Here is a 21704-nt window from a genome sequence, read left to right on the forward strand (position 1 = left end):
CCATCCTTTAGATACACCAGTGTTGAGATTATTAAAGATTATTTGTCACATCGAAACGACAAACAGTGAAATGAGTCATTCGCGTCAAATCAAATCAGTGAGGGTGTGGTGGGGGCAGCCCACAAGTGCTGCCGTGCTTCTGGCACCAATGTAGCGTGTCAGTACCTCTAGCCTTAACCGTACGTCTTTGGAACGTGAAACGAAACCGACGCGGTCACGGGGAGAACGTACAAACTCCTTCCAGTCAGCGGCGGGAATCGAACCACCAAGGTCGTCCAGTTGGCACTATAATGCGTTGTGCTAACCTGACAGTACCGTGCTGCTCATCCACCGTATTACCACGTGTGTTGTAGATAGCCGGCGAGGGGGATATGTTAGTTCCGATTCGCGCTGACTGATCAGGGAGTCAAGGATCCAGTTGCAGAGGGAGGTACAGAGGCCCCAGTTTTTGAGTTTGTTGATTAGTACTGGGGGGGTGATGGTGTTGAACGCTGTGCTGTAGTCTTGATGATGATAGGGGACTGGATGTGAGGGGATGGAGGAGAGGCAGAGTGAAGATATAGCTACAGAATGGCAGAGAACAGGATGGGTGTAGGTGACAGAAATCTTCTGCAATCGGTTGCAATCCCTGTATTATTCCCCATCCCTAAATGACCCCGAGGCGTGGGTGGGAGTGGGGAGACTCTGCCTTGATTCCGCACGAGGAGGGAGCTCCCATATTTGGTGATGTAGGAACGGTGATTTACAGTATTTCCAAAGCCAAGGAGGGAACCTCTGAGTGGTGGTGTTTCTCTGGCATCTCGCTCCCCTAGTGGGAGAGGTAGAGTGTTTGAGAGGGGCTGTCAGAGTACGTGGTGCTCTGTAGATGGTGCAGCCCTCAAGACCAGGGTTGGGAGGGAGGGTAGGTGAACTGCTCTGCCCCTGATGGTGTCGAGATCCTCGAGAATTGTTGGAGCCACACCCAGGCGCATCACATTCCTGACTTGTAGATGGGGTGCAGGTAATGTGGCGGATGTGGAGTGCACAGACTAACTCCACACAGGAAGTGGGGAGTGTCCTATCACACTCCTGACTTGTAGATGGGGTGCAGGTAATGTGGCGGATGTGGAGTGCATGGACTCACTCCACCCGGGCAAGTGGGAAGTGTCCTGTCACACTCCTGATTTGTACCTCGTGGATGAGGGAGGCCTAGAGGCGTCAAGAGGTGAGTCACCGTGGACCCCAGCCTCTGACCTGCTGTTGTTCACACAGCAGGTCCAGTTCACTCTCTGTCCTGTGGTGATGCCGGGGAGTGGTATCAATGTACAGTGACTCCCTGCGGAAGGGCAGTGGGACCAGAAGTTCCTGGGGCCTCTGGAACAACACTCAATCTGCTGGAAGATCTCGGGGTTGAACAGTGTCTGTGGGGACCGTGGGGGGTGGGAAGGAAATTTCAGAACCTCAATCCACAGAAGAGATTCTGCAGATGCTGGAAATCCAGAGTAAACACAGACAGCATCTATGGAGTGGAATAAACTCGGGATGAGTTCTGATGAAGGATCTTCAGCTGATAGTTGGACTGTTGGTTATTGGGGGAGGAGGGGGAAGATTGCAGTGAGCCCATGCGAAGGTGGGGGGTAGATTGAGGTGTTCCTGCCGCTGGAAGATGCAGCGTCAGGTGGTGGGTGGGGAGGGGAGCTAATGTGGCAGCTGTGAAGTATATGGACTGTGTAACTATGTGGGTGGGAGGCAGCGTTGGGACTGAGGGGTGCCTCGGTGGGCCACAAGGGTAGTTGGAAGGGAGGGGCAAAGAGGTCAGCCAGTCCAGCCCCCACACTCTTCCTTCTCTTCCCAGCTGACTGCCTTCGACCGAACAGCTACAGACCCCGCCAAGAAGAAAGGTTGGTGCCTATCACTCCCGTCCCCTCTCCTTCTGTCCCTGACCCTTCCACTTCCTCTTGACAGCCCGTGGGCACTCGGGTCCTCTCCTTCCTTCCTCTTCCTCCATCTTTACCCTCCCCAACGTGCCTGCTCATTCTCCCGTTCCCCCCTCTCCTTCCCGGTTGCTCAGTAATTGTTCTGCCCTATTCCATCACCCCGGTGCTGCGGACTCCTGCTGTACGCTGACGGTATTTCTCTCCCCCTAGCCCTGGAACGCTCAGTGGTGAGCTGGGTGAGTGACCGGGACGTGCCCTACTGCCCCGACTGTGGGGCCCACTTCTCCCTCACCCTGCGGCGCCACCACTGCCGTCTGTGCGGCTCGATCATGTGCAAGCGGTGCTCCCACTTCCTGTCCGTCCACTTCGCCCGTGAGTGGGGTGGGGGGGGGTGGGAGGGAGGGAAGGGGTGGAGGTCCTCAGCCGGGCAGGAGGTTGGGAGAGGGCACGGAACAGCAGAGGGAGAGGGGAGTGCAAGAGGGTGGAGGTGGGTCAAGGAGGGGTGCGTGGGAGAGGGGGGTGAAGATTTCGGGTGGGAGGGGTGCATGGGGAGCAGTGCCGGTGGTGGGGTGAAGAAGGATGTGGAGGGAGGATGTGAGGGGCTTTAAGAAGTTTCTTTGGAGGACATGTTAGATTCTGATGTTTTCAATCCAAATTCCTTCTGGAAGTCTGGAAAGAGGCGTAAAAGCTGTTGCTTGACGATCGGTTTATTAAGCGTTAATGGAACAAATAACATTGAAAAATGGACAGTGGTCGAAGGGAAGGACAAGGGTGGTGCAGCCTCGTGGTCGGTTCGTTTCAGACTCCGGGTGTAAGGATCATTCCTTTCAAATTTGCAGATAAGGGTCAGCCAATCAGATCACCTTTATTCACATGATGCAATGCCAAGAGAAGTTTCCAGAAGAGAAATGGAGAGAGATACCCAGAAAAGCTTCCAGAGCTTTCGAGAGCTTCCAGAAGAGAATCGCAGAGGGCTACCAACAGAAGCTTCCAGAAGAGAAGTGGACAGATACGAACAGAAGCTTCCAGGGCTTCCAAAAAGGAAGCAAAGAGATCTACCAACAGAAGCTTCCAGAGGAGAAGTGAAGAGAGCTACCAACAGAAGCTTCCAGAAGAGAAGTGAAGAGAGCTACCAACAGAAGCTTCCAGAAGAGAAGTGAAGAGAGCTATCAACAGAAGCTTCGAGAAGAGAAGTGAAGAGAGCTGCTAACAGAAGCTTCCAGAAAAGAAGTGAAGTGCGCTATCAACAGAAGCTTCCAGAAGAGAAGCAAAGAGAGCTACCAACAGAAGCTTCCAGAAGGGAAGTGAAGAGAGCTACCAACAGAAGCTTCGAGAAGAGAAGCGAAGAGAGATTTACCAACAGAAGCTTTCAGAAGAGAAGCGAAGAGAGCTACCAACAGAAGCTCCCGGGGCTTTCAGAAGATTCCAGAACTTTCCTGACTGATACAATTATAACCACTAGGGGACATAGTGAACCACTGTAGATACACACTGTGACCACGAGGAAATATACTCAGCAGTTACATGCTATTAAATAGTAATACAAAACAATTGTTAGTTGTGAAGAAAATAACAATTGAACGATCGAATCCTACAGGCAGGACGCGGGAGGATTTCGGGACATGAGAGGGAAGTTGAGGGAGAATGTGAGAGAGCAGCGGTAGAGGGGAGAATTTTGGGGGAAATGTGAGGGGGAAGGTCGAGGGTGGTGGCAGGGGGCGACTAGTTAGGCCTGTTCCCTAGAAAGTAGCAAAAAGTTTTAAGGCCTGGGGGATAGAGGTGTTTTGGGACTGGATACCCAGAGTGAAAATGAGGCCATCTTGGTCTGGGAGCTGAAAGTGGTTGAAGAGATTGAGAATATGTAAAGTGTCACAGGTTGGTGGGAAGGGACTGAACCAAGGGGGGAAAATGGAGCCGAGATATGTGGACACGAGTTCAGTGGGGCAGGAGCAGCAGGAAACAATGGGCCTACCCAGAAAGACGTATTGCATCTTGGGTGGTGGATTTTTGGAGTATTGTGAGCAGCTTTTGGCTTCTTATCGAAGAAAGGAGGTGCTGGCATTGGAGAGGGTCTGGAGGAGATTCTCAAGAATTATCCCAGGAATGAAGGGCTTAATGTATGAAGAGCATTTGATGGCTTTGGGCCTGTACTCGCTGGAGTTCAGAAGAACGAGAGAGAATCTCACTGATACCTATTGAATATTGAAAGGCCTAGATAGAGTGGATGTGGAGAGGATGTTTCCTATAGTGGGGGTGTCCAGGGCCAGAGGGCATGGCCTCAGAATAGAAGGAACAGATGAGGAGGAACTTCCTTAGCCAGAAGGGTAGTTATGGGAGAAGGCAGGAGAATGGGATTGGGAAGGATAATAAATCAGCCATGATGGAATAATGGAGAAAACACGATGGGCCCAACTTCTGCTCCTATGTCTTGTGGACTTGTGGTCCATTGGAGTGGGAGGACAGATGAGAACGTGCTGGGGAGAGGGGGTCATAGGGAACAGTTGGGGCAGTGGTGCAGGGGAGGATGGAGACCAAGATGGGAAGGTTTGGGATGGATGTGATTAGGAGTAGGGGAGGTGAGGATAAATGTGGGAGGTGGGGGAAGATTTTGGGAGGATGTGAGGATTGAACAGACGTTGCAAAGAAGAGGGGAATGGTGGAAGGGGTGAATTAAGGGATAATGTACGGAGGGTAGTGAGCGCTTTATGGTAGAGGAAGGGGAAGGAAAGAGGTAGGAGGGCAAGTTTAGTGAGTGTGGTGGGAGGGTTTGGGAGGAGGACAAGAGGTGGGGGGGATGTGGTGGGGACAAGGATGAACTAGTGACCAGGATCCCTAACTCCTGCCCCCATTCCCCTTCCCTCTCCGGCGTAGAGAAGCTGACGAGCGCGGTGAGGGCCTCAGTGACAGCAGGGAGTGCGCCGGTGGGGTCAGAGCGGATGCCGAGTGGAGGGGAGAGCAGCCGGAGGTCCAGCGTGTCGAGTGTGGGCTCCCTGCTGGAGGACAGCGAGGACGACCGCATTGTCTCGTGTGGGCACTGCTGCAGCATCCTCGAGAGGCAGGAGAGGAGGCTGGAGGAGAGGGAGAGTTCGCCCGTCATCTGCCAGCTCTACCAGGTACCACTCTCAACTAGCCTTCTCACCTACCCATTAGTCCTACCCTTCCTCCCACTTCCCTCCCTCCCCCTCCCCACATTCCCTCTCACTGCTTCCCTCCTCTGCCCCACCTCCCTTCAAACCCATTCCACTACATCCCTTCCCTTATACCCCTCCCCGTTCCCTTCCCACCCTTTCCCTCATCTCTCTTCCCACCCTTCCTGCTGCCTCCCCCTCCCCCACGTCTCTCCTGGCAACCCCCCCTCCCCCCATGTCTCTCCCAGCACCCCTCCCCCACATCTCAACCAGCAACCCCCTCCCCCACGTCTCTCCTGGCACCCCCCCCTCCCCCACATCTCTCCTGGCACCCCCTCCCTCACGTCTCTCCTGGCACCCCCCTCTCCCAGCGTCTCTCCCGGCACCCCCCTCCCAGCGTCTCTCCCGGCAACCCTCTCCCCCACGTCTCGCCTGGCAACCTCCCTCCCCCCCGTCTCTCTCGGCACCCCCTTCCCCCGTCTCACCTGGCAACCCCCTAGTTTGTCTAGCGAGTTGAAGGTCGCGAGTTTGAGCCTTGGCTGAGGCAGCATGTTGTGTCCTTGAGCAAGGCACTTAACCACACATTGCTCTGCGACGACACCAGTGCCAAGGTGTATGGGTCCTAATGCCCTTCCCTTGGACAACATCGGTGGCGTGGAGAGGGGAGACTTGCAGCATGGGCAACTGCTGGTCTTCCGTACAACCTTGCCCAGGCCTGCACCCTGGAAACCTTCCAAGGCGCAAATCCATGATCTCACGAGACTAATGGATGCCTAAAAAAAAATCTCTGCAGACTCTCTGCATCTTCTGGACAATTTGCTTTCCCACTCAATTTAGTATCATCAGCAAACTTAGATACACGACACTCGGTTCCCTCTTCCAGATCATTAATGTATATCGTGAACAGTTGTGAGCCCAGCACCAACTCCTGCGGTACACCGCTCACCACTGATTGCCAACCAGAGAAACACCCATGTATCCCAACTCTCTGCTTTCTATTGGTTAACCAATCCTCTATCCATGCTAATACATCACCTCCAACTCTATGCATCCTTATCTTATGCGGCACCTTATCGATCGCCTTCTGGAAATCCAAATAAATAATGTTCATCTGTTTCCCTCTATCCACTGTGCTTGTTATATCCTCAAAGAACTCCAGTAAGTTTGTCAAATAGGACCTGCCTTTGCTAAATCCATGCTGCGTCTGCCTGATGGATCCATTTCTTTCTAGATGCCTCGCTATTTCTTTAATGATAGCTTCAAGCATTTTCCCAACTACAGATGGTAAACTAACCAGCCTACAGTTACCTGCCTTGGTCTACATCCTTTTATGAACAGTGGTGTAACATTCACCCTCTTCCAATCCACCAAGACTTGCCCACGGTCCAGAGAGTTTTGACAAATTATTACCAAAGCTACTATAACTTCTGCCATTTTTTTTGGTACCCTGGGATGCATTCCATCAGGACCAGGGGACTTATCTATCTTCAGGCCCACAAGTTTGCTCAGCACTGCCTCTTTAGTGATCGCTATTGTATCGAGGTCCTTGCCTCCCATCACATCCATAACATCTCTTTTTGGCATATTAGACATGTCCTCCACCTTGAAGACCAACACAAAATAGTCATTCAAAGCCTCGGCCATTTCCACACTATCCAATATCAATTCCCCTTCTCATCCTCTAAGGGACCAACGTTCACTTTAGCCACCCTTCTCTGCCTTATATAATTATAAAAACTTTTTAAAATCTATTTTTATATTTTGTGCTAGTTTATTTCCATAATCTAGCTTCCCTTTCTTTATTGCACGCTTAGTGGTTCTTCGTTGCTTTTTAAAGTTTTCCCAATCTTGCAGTCTCCCACTACACATGGCAACTTTGTATGTACATGCTTTTAGTCTGCTGCCTCCTTTTATTTCTTTAGTTATCCAAGGCTAGCTCTCCCCACCCTTACTGTCCTTGCTTTTAACTGGAATATACTTTTGTTGATCACTGTGAAAAATCCCTTTGAAAGCCTTCCGCTGTCCCTCTCCCGTCCCGCCTGTGTTCCCAGTCTACACCAGCCAAATCCTCCCTCATCCCATTGTAGTCTCCATTGTTTAGGCATAAGATCGAACTATTGCACCCTCCATTTATATGAGAAACTTGATCAGACTGTGATCACTGTTTCCAAGAGGATCCCTAACTGCAAGATCACTAATTTTACTTGTCTCATTGCACAGGACCAGATCTAAGGTAGTACGTTCCCTTGTAGGTCCAGTAACATGCTGTTCAAGAAAGCCATCATGGATGCATTCACGGATGACATCTCCCACCAGTGATTTTTCTCCCTTTACTATTTCTAATCTCAACATTCTTCTCCTGAGATCTTGTATTATCTCTCAATATTATAGCATGTTACCTGATATCCTTGGATATTTAATTTCCAATCCTCTCCACCCTGCAACCACGTCTCTGTAATGGCCCTTTGTACTGATTTGTGCCACAAGTTCACTGACCCTGTTTCAAATACTGCGGGCATTCAAATAAAGTGCCCTTACACTCATTGTGCTTTTAAAGTTGTGTAATCTTTTATTCTTTTGCACTTGACTTTTCTTCACTCCACCCTTACTTTTCTCTTTTGCTTTATCTTTATCCACACTTTACTTTATCCATATTTCTCCAATCTGTTGGAACCCCCCCCCCCAACTATTTAGTTGAAAGCCCTATCCACAACCCTAGTTATGCAATTCGCTAGGATTCAGGTCCCATCACGGTTCGGGTGAGACCTGTCCCATTGGTACAGCTCCCTCCTTCCCCAATACTATTGCCAATTTCCCATGAACTCAAACTCACTTCTCAATCCTTCAGCCACACATTTAACTCTAATCTTATTGACCCCATGCCAATTTGCAGAGATTACACCTTTGTGGTTCTGCTTTTTAATTTAGTCCCTAGCTGCTCAAATTCCCTCAGCAGAACCTCTTCCCTCATTCTACCTATGTTGTTGGTACCCACATGGACCACGACAGCCGTATCTTTCCCCTCCCAGTACAAATTCCTCTGCAGGTCAGAAAAGATGTCCCGAACCCGGGCACCAGACAGGTAACACAGCCTTCGAGGCACTCTGTCCTTGTGAAAGAGAACTCTGTCTATTCCCCGGACTATACTATCCCCAGTTGCCACTACATTTCCCTTCTCTGCCCCCTCTTAAATGGCTCCGTGAGCTACGGTGCCACAGTTAGGTTACTCATCCTTCCTACAGCCCCGACTCTCATCCACACAGGGAGCAAAAATCTCAGATCTGTTGGACAAGCTCAAGGGTTGAGGCTCCTCCAGCACTGTCTGTTGGTTCCCAGTACCGGCCTCACTCACAGTCTCACCCTTTTGTCCCTGACCACAGACCGAAATTGAGGCAGCTAATCTAATGGGTGTGACGACCTCCTGAAACAGAGAATCCAGGTAACTCTCCCCCTCCCTGATGCGCCGCAGTGTTTGAAGCTCAGATTCCAGGTCATCAACTTTGATCTTGAGTTCCTCGAGCAACCAACACTTGCTGCAGATGTGGTCACCAGGAACCACAATGGTGTCCACAGCTCAGACCATCACCTGATCCTGCATCATCCCTACTTTATTTAATTAGCTGTAATTTAGTGACTTTTTATTCAACCACCACAAAAGCCTGTCTGCTACTTACCTGTGCCTCCTCGCCAAAGCCTCAAGTTCCCACTCTTACACTGGTTCACTCAGACAATAGCCGCTCTGCTTTGACCTGCTTTAGTTTTATTAGCTCCTGCTAATAAACTGCGAATCGATTGGTCCGCTGCTAATGCACCGAGCCCTGCAAAATGCTCTGTTTTTAAGCTCTTCTCCCCGAGCTGTGCGAAGCTCTCTCTCTCTTCGAATTGATTGGTCTGCTGTTAATGCTCCCTCCTCTCCAACCCATTACACACTCCTGGGGTCAGACACAGAGTGAAGCTCCCTCCACACCGTCCCATCACACACTCCCAGGGTCAGACACAGAGTGAAGCTCCCTCCACACTGTCCCATCGCACACTCCCGGGGTCAGACACAGAGTGAAGCTCCCTCCACACCGTCCCATCACACACTCCCGGGGTCAGACACAGAGTGAAGCTCCTTCAACACCGTCTCATCACACACTCCCGGGGTCAGACACAGAGTAAAGCTCCCTCTCAGCGTCCCATGTCGCGCATCCTCCCAGGACATGCGCAGTAACCCATGGAGGCCAGTTTCTGTCATTCAGTCGGTGAAGCGTTACGGCTGCCTTAAGGGGTCGGAGGCCTTACGGGGCTGGGTGGGGAAACTCGGTCTTTCTCTGATCCTGTCTGTCTGCACGGTCCCTCCCCTGTAGAAACTGCGTTCCTGCATTGTCCGGGTGGAAGAGCTGGCCCCCAAGTACGGGAAGATGGCTGACTCACTGAAGTAAGTATACATTAGGAGTTGTGGGGTGAGGTGGGGTGGGTCTGTCCTGCATCCTGTCAACGGATTTTGTGTGTACACTTGTTGCCAAACTGCCAGCTGACATTCATCTTCAACCCCAGTCGGGAGCCCGGAGATTTGTTTCTTTTGTATCTTACCAAGCTGCAGGGAAAAGCTCGTCTTGTATGCTGTTAGTATGTGAGGCCCTCTGTTGGTCAGGGTCCACCATGGATGTTGCATCCCAGCTGCCTACATGATCCGCAAGCCAGGGCAGTCCGATACGGAGAGCAAGCTCTTGCCCGTGCAGCAGGCTCCCCCTCTCCACGCAGCTGATGAATCCAAGGGAACGGCAGAGACCGATTGTTTGGCACCAGCGGCATCGCAGGAGATGCCAGGCAGCGTTGAACTCAACGTAGGACTGCCTTCGGGAATCCAACCCCAGGCTTCCCCTCAGGGTTTACCTCTGAAGCCTCCCCCATGAGTGGGTACAGCCGCGAGGCAGCAGGGGTTTGAGATCAGAGTTTTCCTTCTTCTAGATGAGCTGCCAACCACGAGCTTCATCTGCCCGAAGTGACTGGCTTTAAGGCGCTAATAACCTGTCTGAGCCCCTTCTCCTGTCAGCAGAGACAGTTCCACTGGACTTAGTAGCTAAGCCACATGTGAAGGCCAGGAGCTGGTGTTGGGTGCATGAAGCAATTAAGTGTCCATGTTATCTTAACCGTATAACAACTACAGCATGGAAACAGGCCATCTCGGCCCTTCTAGTCCATGCCAAACGCTTACTCTCACCTAGTCCCACTGACCTGCCCTCAGCCCATAACCCTCCATTCCTTTCCTGTCCATATAGCTGTCCAATTTTACTTTAAATGACAATATTGAACCTGCCTCTACCACTTCTGCTGGAAGCTCGTTCCACACAGCTACCACTCTGAGTAAAGAATACTAGGGGACCATTCAGTAGTTTTATAACAATGAGGGTAGGAGGTGTTCTTGAGCCAGGTGGAACGTGCTTTCAGGCTTTTGTATCTTCTGCCCGACGGGAGAGGGCAGAAAAGAGAATGTCTAGGGTGGGTCGGGTCTTTGATTCTGCTGGCTGCTTTACTGGGGTAGCGGAGACAGAGTCAGTGGAGGGGAGGATGTTTTCCATGATGTGCTGAACTGCGTCCACAACTCTCTGCCATTTCTTGTGGTCACAGGCAGAGCAGATGCCGTACCGAGCCGTCTGTACATCAGAGACCCCTCCGTACAGGGGTGGTGGTCAGGGTCCTGCCATTTCCCCCTCACATTTGACCTTCCAGATGGCAACACCTCACACTTGCCAGAATGATACTGACATCAGAAGAGAGGTGACTCGACAGAGGTGTACACAGATCGAGTGGACACCCAGAGACTTCTCCCAGGGAGAAATAGCAAATATGAGAGGGAGCAATGTTAAGGTGATTGGAGGAAAGTATGGGGAGGATGTCAGAGGTAGGTTTTTCTTTTCACAGAGTGATGAGTGTGTGGAACGCCCAGCCAGTGCTGGTGGTGGAGGTAGATATGTTGGGGGTATTTAGAAGACTCTTATGTAGGCACAACCTGGCTGGTGGTGTAGTGGCATCAGTGCCGGACTTCGGGACGAAAGGTCCCGAGTTCGAATCCAGCCGGCTCCCCTGCACGCTTTCCATCCGTGCTAGGTTATGAGCTGGTGATCTCTTTGGAAACTCACCTGGGAGAAGGCAATGGCAAACCACTGCTGTAACTTGCCTCGTACGCGGTTCCCCACTACGTCAGAGAGGCGTGGAGGGAAATCGTCTGCAAACCGGAGAAACTCCGGATGCGACACACCTTTCCTTCCTACCTAGGCACATGGAGGATAGAAAAATGGAGGGTTATTTGGGAGGGAAGGGTTCATTTGATCTTACAGTTGATTAAAAGGTCGGTACTGTACCGTTCTATGTTCTGCATTCTTCAAGAGGCTCAGGGGACTGAGGAATTTCGGCACGTGTGTCTGACTGGAGGCCATGGCCCCTTTATTAGGTACACCTTGTTAATGCAAGTATCTCATCAGCCAATCATGTGGCAGCAGCTCAATGCATGGTCGAGAGGTTCAGTTGTTGTTCAGACCAAACATCGGAATGAGGAAGAAATGTGATCTAAGTGACTTTGACTGTGGAATGATGGTTGGTGCCAGAAGGGGTGGTTTGAGTATCTCAGAAACTGCTGATCTCCTGGGATTTTCGTGCACAGCAATCTCTAGGGTTTACAGAGAATGGTGCAATACTAAAAACCATCCAGTGAGCAGCAGTTCTGTGGGTGAAAACACCTTGTTAATGAGAGAGGTCAGAGGAGAATGGCCTGACTGGTTCAAGCTGACAGGAAGGTGACAGTAACTCCGACAACCATGTTATAATGGTGGTGTGCAGAAGAGCATCTCTGAATGTACTACATATTGAACCTTAAATAAATAATTTACATGGGCACACACAAAACAGGGGAGGGAGATAAAGAGAGGAGGGATGGAGAGAGAGAAGGGGGAGAGGTGGCATATAGAGAGGGAGAGACAGAGAGATACAGGGAGATGGAGGAAGTAGAGAGATACTGAGAGAGACGGGGAAATGGGAGAGGGAGAGAATGAATGCCAGTCACCTGTGAGTGGGAAAGAGAGTGAAGGAGTGAGAAATTAGAGGAAGACAAAAGCTGAGGGAGGAGATTTCTGTCCCTCAGACTAACAGACCACCCAGAGTGATGGGACGGGTTTGGGTTATGCTGTGGGCTGGTGGTGTGCGCCCTGATGCTGCGACAGGAGGGAGGGAGAAGTCGCGGGCTGTGTGGGGATCTGGCTGATGGGGTCCTGTTCTCGCCTCTTGGCAGTGCGGGGGAGAGCACGTTCGGACTGGAGCAGGCAGTTCAGCTGAGGATGGAACTGATGAAGCTGTACGAACGCATCGACCTTCTCAGGTAGGCTCCCTGTTCAACCCTGCCTGTCCACAACCAGCTCCCTGGATCGCCCCTTATGTGTGTTCATTTGCTCTTCCCCTTTCCCTCCCTTCCCCACCCCCCCACGCTCTCCCTCTCATGCTCCCTCACTCTGTCTGTCACCCTCTCCCCCATTCTCCCAATCCATCTCAGTCCACCTGCCTTCATATTGTCTGCAAACTTGGCCACGAAGCCATCAATTCAGCCATCGAAATCATTGACATATAACGTGAGCAGAAGCAGGCCCCAACACCGGTCCCCGTGGAACGCCACTAGTCACCGACTCCTAATTCTCTTGGCAGCTCCTCTTCCCCTTCTCCTTCCCCAGTCCCTCCTCCCTCCTGTCTGCTGGGCTAATCCTCCTTGTGTCCTTTCATTCTCCATCCCCCTCCCCACCCCCGGCATTCACTCTGTCCCTCTGCTTCCTACAGTAAGAAGATGGCCTCGCTGGGATTGAGTGGGGAGCCCCCTCCGCATCCCAAGGCTCTGCAACTCCAGAAGATGATCCGCTTTTCGGCCGCCCACTTCCTACAAGTGAGTGCAGCGGGAATTCCGGATCTAACGTTCCAAGTTAGTTACTGGGGTGGGGGTGGGGGGAGTCCAACAAGGAAACCTACCCTTCGTCCAATTCCGACACACACAAAATGCCGGAGGGACCAGCAGGTCAGGCAGCATCTATGGAGAGGAATAAACAGTCAACGCAGCAGGACTGGAAGGGAAGGGGGAAGGAGCCAGAATAAGAAGGTGGTGGGCAGAAGGAAGTAAAAGGAGGGTAGCTGGAAGGTGACAGGTGAAGCTCGGTGGGTGGGTGGGGGAGGGATGAATGAAGAAGCTGGAACCTGATAGGAGAGGAGGGTGGACCATGGGGGAAACGGGAAGGAGGGGGAAGTGATTGGCAGGTGAGAAGAAGAGGTACGAAGGGGGCCGGAATGGGGAATTGAAAAAGAGCAAAGGGAGAAAAACAGTTACTGGAACTTGGAGAAGTTGATGTTCATGCCGTCAGGTTGGAGGCTCCCCAAACGGAATATGAAGTGTTGCTCCTCCAATGTGGCAGAAGATGAAACAATGAACTGGCCTGTCTGTGCTGGCTGCCAGCCACTATTTACTCCCTCACACTCCCTTCAACTGCGTCCCCCCCATCCATCCACGGGGTGGGAGTTGGCCAGGAGAAAAAAATACTTCTGACATGCCCCTAATACTTCCCTCTAATGATCTTAAAATTGCGTCCACCTCATATTAGCCATTTCCACCCTTGGAAAGAGCATCGGGCTGCCCACTCGATCTATGGCTCTTATTGTCCTGTTACCTCTATCAAGTCGCCTCTCATCCTGCACTCCAGAGACAAAAACCCTCACTCCTGCAACCCCTCCTCATCAGATGTGCTCTCTAATCCGGGCAGCATCCTGGTAAATCTCCTCTGCGCCCTCTCTAAAGCTTCCAATTCCTTCCTACAATGAGGCGAGCAGAACTAAGCATGGTCCAAGTGTGGTCCAACCAGAGTTTTTATAGAATTGCAACATTACCTCAGGGCTCTTGAACACAGTCCCCCGATTAATGGGGTGCCACAGTAGCGTAGCGGTCAACGCAACATGGTCACAGCTCCAGGTGTCTGAGTTCGGAGTTGGATTCTGGCGTCCTCTGTAAGCAAATTTGTATGTCCTTTCCCGTGACTGCGTGGGTTTCCTCCACAGTCCAAAGCTGTACCACTTAGTAGGTGGATTTGTCATTGTAAATTGTCCTAGGGTTAAATAGGTGGGTTGCTGGGTGTGGCTTGTGGAGTCTGAAAGCCCTGGTTGGCGCGGATCTCTAAATAAATAAATAACGAAGGCCGACACGCCACATGCCTTCTTAGCCATTCTATCAACCCATTGACATGGACCTTGAGATCCCTGCATTCCTCCACACTGCACAGAATCCAACCTTGTTGATAGTCTTGCCCAGGTTAATGGTGCCGGGGTGGAGATATGTGTCTACCAAAGGAGGTGTAGGGTGCTCCTTCCCTCTGCAGGCCACCCTTGGGCAAGGTGTAGCACCTGCTTAGCCCCTCGATCAGGGTCGTGGGAACCATGGGAGCAGGTGGTGGACGATCATATAAGTAGCTGGTGCAGATCACAAGTCCTGGTTATGCGACCACTGACGCCAGGCAGACAATCTGTGAACAGTATTGATAATGGCTGGGGTCACCCGTCTTGTAAAGACGCTGCCCAGAAGAAGGCAATGGCAAACCACTTCTGCAGAAAAATTTGCCAAGAACAATCATTATCGCCCACGTTAATACGACAAGGCACGTAACGAATGAACAAACGCAGGTTTGGCTTCCTGAATGAACTTTTCTGGATTGAACCCCTTTAAGTTGGCCAAGGCTGTCTCGATCCCCACTACTGCCAGTAGCATTGTGGGTGGGGGTGGGGTTGGGAAGAACACGAGAGGAGGACTGATGAGTTAACCCTGCCCCCTCTCCCCCACCCCTCTTCTCCTCTGCCCTCAGGAGAAACTACTGGGCCTGACCAGTCTCCCAAGCCTGGAGAAACTGGAAGAGCTGAAGGAGAAACGAAGGCAGAGGGATTTGGGCGTCCCGCCCACGGGACAGGTAGGTGGGGCTGGTAGGGGCGCCGTGAATCCCGGGCTGGGATTTCTTGTCCCTCCGTTTTCAGCCGCCATAATTCGTAAAACCCGTCAGCGGTGGGGAGGGGGCAGGCTGGACCCGTACGGTTTGGTGGCAGGAGCGCGCTTCTCCCGTGCACTCTGGCGGGTGAGTGCGCAGCCTTCTGTGCACTCCGGCGGGTGGGTGGGTGCGTGCCTGGCATGTGCCTCCCGTGGGTGAGTGGCGGATGTCTCCCTTTCTCCCCTCCGTGTACTCTCCTGGCTGCTCTGGTGGGTCAGTGTAGGGCGCATGAGTGCGTGATGTTCTCTGTTTGCCCTCCCCATCCCTCCCTGTCCCCACCCGCACTGCCCGGACTCGGCCATTTGTCCCTACTGTGACGCCACCCACACGAGGTGCTCCATCTTCCCCCGCATCCCCCTGTCATGCACTTCCTGTGTATTATTTGTGCTCCAACTGGACCCTCACACGCTCCTACAATCTCTGGGAGTGTCGTTCACCACCCCCCCACCCCATTTCCCCATTGGATTTGTCATTTGCCATTGTCGTACTGGCCGAGTAGGGATTAGGAAGGGAGGAAGGTATTTGGCCTCTCTACCGTGGGGTTGGGACAGTCTGAGTCTGCCGAATCTTCTGGGGCTGGGACAGCCCCGGTCTTCTCACCCCTCCAGCCCCGCTGTTGCCCCTCCAGCACAAGCAATGCCTATAACCCTGTCTTACTGCTACTGCCTTATGGGATCTGTCAGTCAGTAAGACCGTGAGGGAGCTTCTCCCGGATCCTCTCCCATCTGGGATCCATAAACTGGGTGGGGGGGGGTGGTTGTGGCTGGTGAGCAAAAGCTTCTGGAACAGACCCCTTAGGCATATATCATTACTTTTGGGAAAAAATTATCTCCCGACCCACGCCTCTCATCCATTTGACTCTGCGTCCACGGGGTTGAAGTGGCGGGGGGGGGGTGGTCTTAATGATGGTCTTTTATACCCAGGATTCCAAGACCGGGGGTGGTGGGGTGGGGAGGGTTTGTCAATTGGAGACTCGGATCGATCATAAAGAAATGTAAATATTTTTACAAAATCCAAACGCAAGATGGTTTCTGTAGAGTTTCCAGTTTGCTGGGATCACGAGTGAAGAAAAACAGATAAACAAGAACATATAGTTTGTCTCCAATTCATCATGAATTTGTTGTCAAAGTATATATATGTCACCATGTACAAAACTGATATTCATTTTCTTACAGGCATCCACAGTAACACAAACAAATACAATAGAATCAGTGAAAAACGACACACGCAGACTGACAAACAACTAATGTGCAAGCAAAAGCAGATAAAATGTGCAAATACAAAAAAATACAAATAAATAAAACTGAGAAGATGAGTTGTAGATTGGAAAGTGGGTCCACAGGTTGTGGAATCAGTTCAGTGTTGGGGTGAGTGAAGTGATCCACGCTGGTTCAGCAGCCTGATGGTTGAGGGGTAATAACTGTTCCTGAACCTGGTGGTGTGGGACCAGAGGCTCCTGTACCTCCTCTCGATGGCAGTAGTGAGAAGAGAGCATGGCCTGGGTGGTGGGGGTCCTTGATGATGGACGCTGTTTTCTTGTGGCAGCGCTCTTTGTAGATGTGCTCAGTGATGGGGGAGGACTTTTCCTGTGATGAACTGGGCCATATCCACCACTTCTTTGAACATTGGTGCATTGGTGTTACATACCAGGCCTTGATGCAGCTAATCAGGATACTCTCTACTGTGTATCTGCAGAGGTTTGTCAAAGTTTTGGATGACGTGACGAATCTGCGCAAACTTCTAAGGAAATAGTGGCGCTTCGTAGTCGCGCTTGCGTGCTGACCCCAGGATAGATGCTCCGAAATGATAATGCTAAGGAATTTAAAGATGCTGACCCTCTCCACCTCTGATCCCCTAAAGGGGACTGGCTGATGGACCTCTGCTTTGCCCCTCCTGTAGACGGTAATAATTTCTTTCGGGTTTGCTGGCATCAACAAGTTGTGGTAGTGGCACCATTCAGCCAGGTTTCAGTCGTCCTCCTATACTCAGGGGCAACATCATTAACTACAGTAGAACCCAGCGTGGTCTTCTGCTAGCCCATCATCTTCACGGTTTGACGTGTTGTGCGATCAGAGATGCCATTCTGAACACCACTGCTGTAAGGCGTGGTTATGAGTTACTGTCGCCTTGAAACAGTCTGGCGATTCTCCTCTGCTCGGTAACAGGAAAGGTTACAGAATGAGGTGGATACAGCCCAGTCCGTCGCAGGCAGAGCCCTCCCCAGCACTGAGCACCGAACGCCATTCTCTCTTCTCGCTGCTGCCATTGGAAAGATGATACGGGAGCCTCAGGTCCTACACCACCATGTTCAGGAACAGTTATTACCCCTCAACCATCAGGCTCCTTAACCAGCATGGGTAACTTCACTCACCCCAACACTGAACTGATTACACACCCTACAGACTCACTTTCAACTTATATTCTCAGATTTATATTTTCAGTTAGTCTTTTGCACACTGGTGTTTTTCAGTCTTTACAGTTTTTCGTAAGTTCTGTTGAATATAGTAAACATCTGCAAGAAAATGAATCTCAGGGTAGGACGTGGTGACTTGTATGTACGTTGGTAATAAATTTACTTCGAACTTGGAAACCCATCACCATGGAGAGCCTCCTCTTACTTTTGCCTCCTCCTCCGCAGGGTCCCAGCAGGGTGACGGTGGGTGAAGAGACTGGCTGGCTGGCCTCACCGTTGGCCCCCGCCCAGCGGCCGGGCTTGCAGCCCCAGGACCCCCTGCTGGAGCAGATCGACAACATCCGGAACTTCCTGGCCCAGGCGCGGGCGGCAGGCAGGCAGAGCGAGGCCCTGGCGCTGGAGGAGAACCTAGACCAGCTCACCCGCGAGCTGGAGGCCCAGCGCCGGAGAGAGGGGGCCGGTGCCCCCGGCTGGATGGGCAGCGGGCAAGCCGAGGGCCACGGCCGCAAGGACCCCCTCCCCGGCAGCCGGATCCTGGCGGAGCGTCGGTTCGGCGACCGGGTCCAAGAGGAGTGTCGCTCTGGCAACCCCTTTGAGGAAGACCATTGCTCCGGCAACCAATTCCAGGAGGAGCATCGCTCTAGCAACCAAGTTCAGGAGTGTCGCTCTGGCAACCCCTTTGAGGAGGACTCTTGCCCCGGCAACCAGTTACATGCGGAGCGTCACCCTGGCAACCTCATGGTGGCCACAAACCCCTTTGAGGAGGAGGGTCACCCCGGTAACCCCCTTGAGGAGGAGGGCTGTCCCGGCAACCATGTCAGCCAGGACAGTTGTCTGGCCAACCCCTTTGAGCAGGGCTCTGGCCCTCGTAACCACGTCCAGAAGCAGCGAGGCAAACCAGAGGCCTCCAACCCTTTCGAGGAAGAGGAGGAGGAGGAGATCGAGGAGGAGTTGCTGAGGCAGCAGATCGACAATATCAAGGCCTTCGCCTTCGACGCCAAGCAGGCTGGCCGTCTGGACGAGGTGGCCAGCCTGATGGACAACCTGTCTGAGCTGCGCAGGGCACTGGAACACCAGCAGGGACGCCGCCGGCCACGCTAACCACCTCCATCGGCCTCTGGCGGAGGGATCTGCCCCCATGCCGTGGCCCCCTGAGTTCCCCAGTAGGACGGGGCTGGGGAAGGGGTCCTGTCCTGTTCTGTGCCCTCGAGACCGGGCTGGCACCATCCCTTCTGGGATCCTACTATGCCCTCTCACCAGTTGTGGCCGTGGGAGGGGATGCCATTTGGCCGTTACACTACGACGCGGGGAGCGGTGGGGGGGGTGGAGCAGTTCGCTTCGTCGACAGCTTCCCATCCCCTGCCTGCGGTTTCCCCATCACACTGCACGTTCTACGCCCGCTTGTGCTGGTCCCTCGCCGGGTTTGGTGCCCGACTCCCCAACCTGCCTTCTCTGACATTCGGACAAACAAACGTTCAACCAGGATATTCCTTCCCCTTCCCCCTTCTGCACCCCTTCCCCACTCCCTGCAGTGTACCTGCACTCCTGAGGGCTGACAGCCTTGTATTACTGGTCCGTCCATCATACTGACTCTCTGCGTCTCTCTCTGCATCTCTCTCTCTGCGTCTGTCTCACCCTCTCCCTGCGTCTATCACTCTCTCTGTCTGTCTGCATCTCTCTCACTTCTCTCTGTGGCTCTTTCCATCTCCCTCTTGCTATCTCTGTCTCTCACCCTCCCCTCACCTCTCATCCTCTCCCCTCCCCTTCCTCTCCCTCTCCCTCCTCACTCGATCCCTCTGTCGCTCTCCCCTCATTTCTCCCCCCGTCTCTCTCTCTCTCTCTCTCTCACACACACACTCTTGCTGGAGTTCCATTGGGAGGGATGACCGTACACGGGTGGGAGTGGGGAACACTCTTGCATTCATGCTATCTGTGTATAACTGAACATCGATCATGTTATGACTAGATTCTCGCAAGTAAATGTTCAAACAGTGGACACGTGTCGTGGGCTGTTTCGTTCCCTCGGATCCGGGCGCGTTGTGCGACTGGCTGTCAGGTCTGCGATCTGCTCGCGGGTGTCAGAACCATTTCAGTGGCGGGGATGTCTGTGAAGCCTCGCCTGTCCGGCCAGTCCTGTGTCTTCACAGGAGGAAGGTGATGGGTATGGGGAATGAGTGGGGCTCTCCTGCCAGTGACTGACTCCCCCCCCCCCCCCCCCGGGCACTGAACCATGGAGGGTGTGCGGTGACTGCATGCCCACCATCTGGAATGTGTTCCTGGTCTCCTGGCGGGCCCCACTGTTGATTAATTAGCACCGGTATGCACAGCAGGAGTGACAACCAGAGGATTAGAAGTTTTTATACTGAGTCCATCGTATCTTACAGGAGGCCTGTGCGGGAGAGCTTTAAAAATGGAAAAACCGTTGAGTTGGGACAGTTCCCAACTCGTGACCTTGGAAGTCCATGTCCAGTGGTTTGAACACAAACTGGGGTCTTCCTTGGTTGCAGTGGATGACCATGATAGCTCCTGTGCCTTGTCAGGCCGTTCGCTCTCCATGGAGCGTTGCAGAACCGCCTTCCTGGCCGTTGGATCTCACTGTAGATCTCGTCCCCCCATTCCGCCGGGGTATGAGGCCGCCGTCTAGCCTCACCTGGTTTAGCCCACCTGTGGTAGGGGTGTTACACGGTGCGGCCGCTGTCACATTCAAACAGCTACTTGGAGCCCCAGGTGAGAGCTGAGTGTCTGGAGCAGACTAAAGGTGAGTGATCTGCCCCGGAATGGACGTGGCAGGCTCCTTTGCCAGCGGCATTACCCCTCCATGGACGTCCCATCTCCCTGTCAGCCATAGCGAGCGCTGGGCAACTTACAGTATGGACCAAGCCCAGTGAGACCAAAACGCACACTCGAAACCCTGCGTGAAAAAGAGGGAGCCCTCCACGCGTAGGAGGCCCAGTCGAATCCCTGCGCGATCGATCACACTCGCCACATGCTTGTAATCGATCTGATACGGTTCCTTGTTGAGTACAAGTCTGCCTTCTATACTTGTAACCCTGGGAGTCAACTCCTTCTCCTGCAATTGAACTGACAGACCACACTCGGTCAGGAGGGGCAGCACGATCAGTCTCAACACTGGTGCTCCACACGGCTGTGTCCTCAGCGGCTCCCCTCCCCTCACTCTCGTCCCTGTACACTCAGGACACCATCTACAAACTTTCAGATGATACCACCGTAGTGGGCCGTATCCCAAATAGTGATGGGCTGGGGTACAGGAAGGAGATAGCGAGCTTTAACATGGAGCAGTACAGACCCTTCGGCCCACAATGTTGTGCTGACCGTTTATCCTGCTTTACGATCAATCTAACCCTTTCCTCCCACACGGCTTCCATTTCTGTCATCCACGTGCCTAAGAGTTTCGTAATTGTCCCCACGCACCCACCACTCTGTGTTGAGAAACATATCTCCAGCATCCCCCATTAAATCCAGTCACCTTAAAATGATACCCCCCTCGTAGTAGCCACCTCCACTCCGGGGGAAAAAGTCTCTGGCTGTCCACTTGATCTATGCCTCTTATCACCTTGTACACCTCCATCAAGTCCACTTCTGAACGCCCTTCACTCCAGAGAGAAAAGTCCCAGCTCACTCCCCCCCAGGACTCGCCAATGAGGGCTTTGACTTTCGGGCCTCAGCATCACGGACCTGCATGGACCTCTAACCCTGGGGACCTGGAGGCAGGAGGTAGGGCTTCTCATCCATGCAGACCGCTGACCCTGGTCTCGCTGGTCTCCTGAGCACCCGCTGACCCAACATCTGGGATCGCTGACCTTCGACCCTGGAGGACCCCGACTGACACTTTTCTTTTCGGTGGCTGGGGGAGGGTGAAGAGTACAAGCTGACAGGTGTCGAGGGGTAAGTAAGTGGGTGGGGAATGAAAGGGAACGACATGAGAAGCTGGAAGGTAATCGGTGCAAGAGGCTGAAGAGATGCCAGTGGACCCCCGGAGAAAGGGAGCTTCACACACAGGATGCTGCAGGAACTCAGCAGGTCAGGCAGCACAAATGGAGGGGAATAAACAGTTCGAAGAACAAAGAGAAAAAAGAATTGGAATGGGGATGATATCAGTAGTGGAATTGGTGTGGGAATGGGAATGAGAACTGGAATGGGAATTAAATTGGAATAGGAATGAATTGGGAATTGGAATGAGAATGAA

At 52.6% G+C, this 21704-nt stretch overlaps 1 protein-coding gene across 3 annotated transcripts in view; it reads left to right on the plus strand.

Annotated features, from left to right (window-relative positions):
- Positions 1-19508, plus strand: part of LOC134338748 (rabenosyn-5) — a 31202-nt gene extending 11694 nt beyond the window's left edge. For all 3 annotated transcript variants that reach the window (XM_063034791.1, XM_063034792.1, XM_063034790.1), the window contains exons 5-12: positions 1835-1880; positions 2127-2288; positions 4788-5029; positions 9394-9464; positions 12315-12401; positions 12851-12953; positions 14908-15009; positions 17723-19508. In XM_063034791.1, the coding sequence (XP_062890861.1) occupies positions 1835-1880; positions 2127-2288; positions 4788-5029; positions 9394-9464; positions 12315-12401; positions 12851-12953; positions 14908-15009; positions 17723-18598 (1689 nt within the window). In that variant the 3' untranslated portion in view covers positions 18599-19508. The remainder of the gene's footprint in view (positions 1-1834; positions 1881-2126; positions 2289-4787; positions 5030-9393; positions 9465-12314; positions 12402-12850; positions 12954-14907; positions 15010-17722) is intronic.
- The last annotated feature ends 2196 nt before the right edge of the window (positions 19509-21704 follow it).

Source organism: Mobula hypostoma, chromosome 28 (genome assembly GCF_963921235.1).
Source record: "Mobula hypostoma chromosome 28, sMobHyp1.1, whole genome shotgun sequence".
Lineage (NCBI taxonomy): Eukaryota > Metazoa > Chordata > Chondrichthyes > Myliobatiformes > Myliobatidae > Mobula > Mobula hypostoma.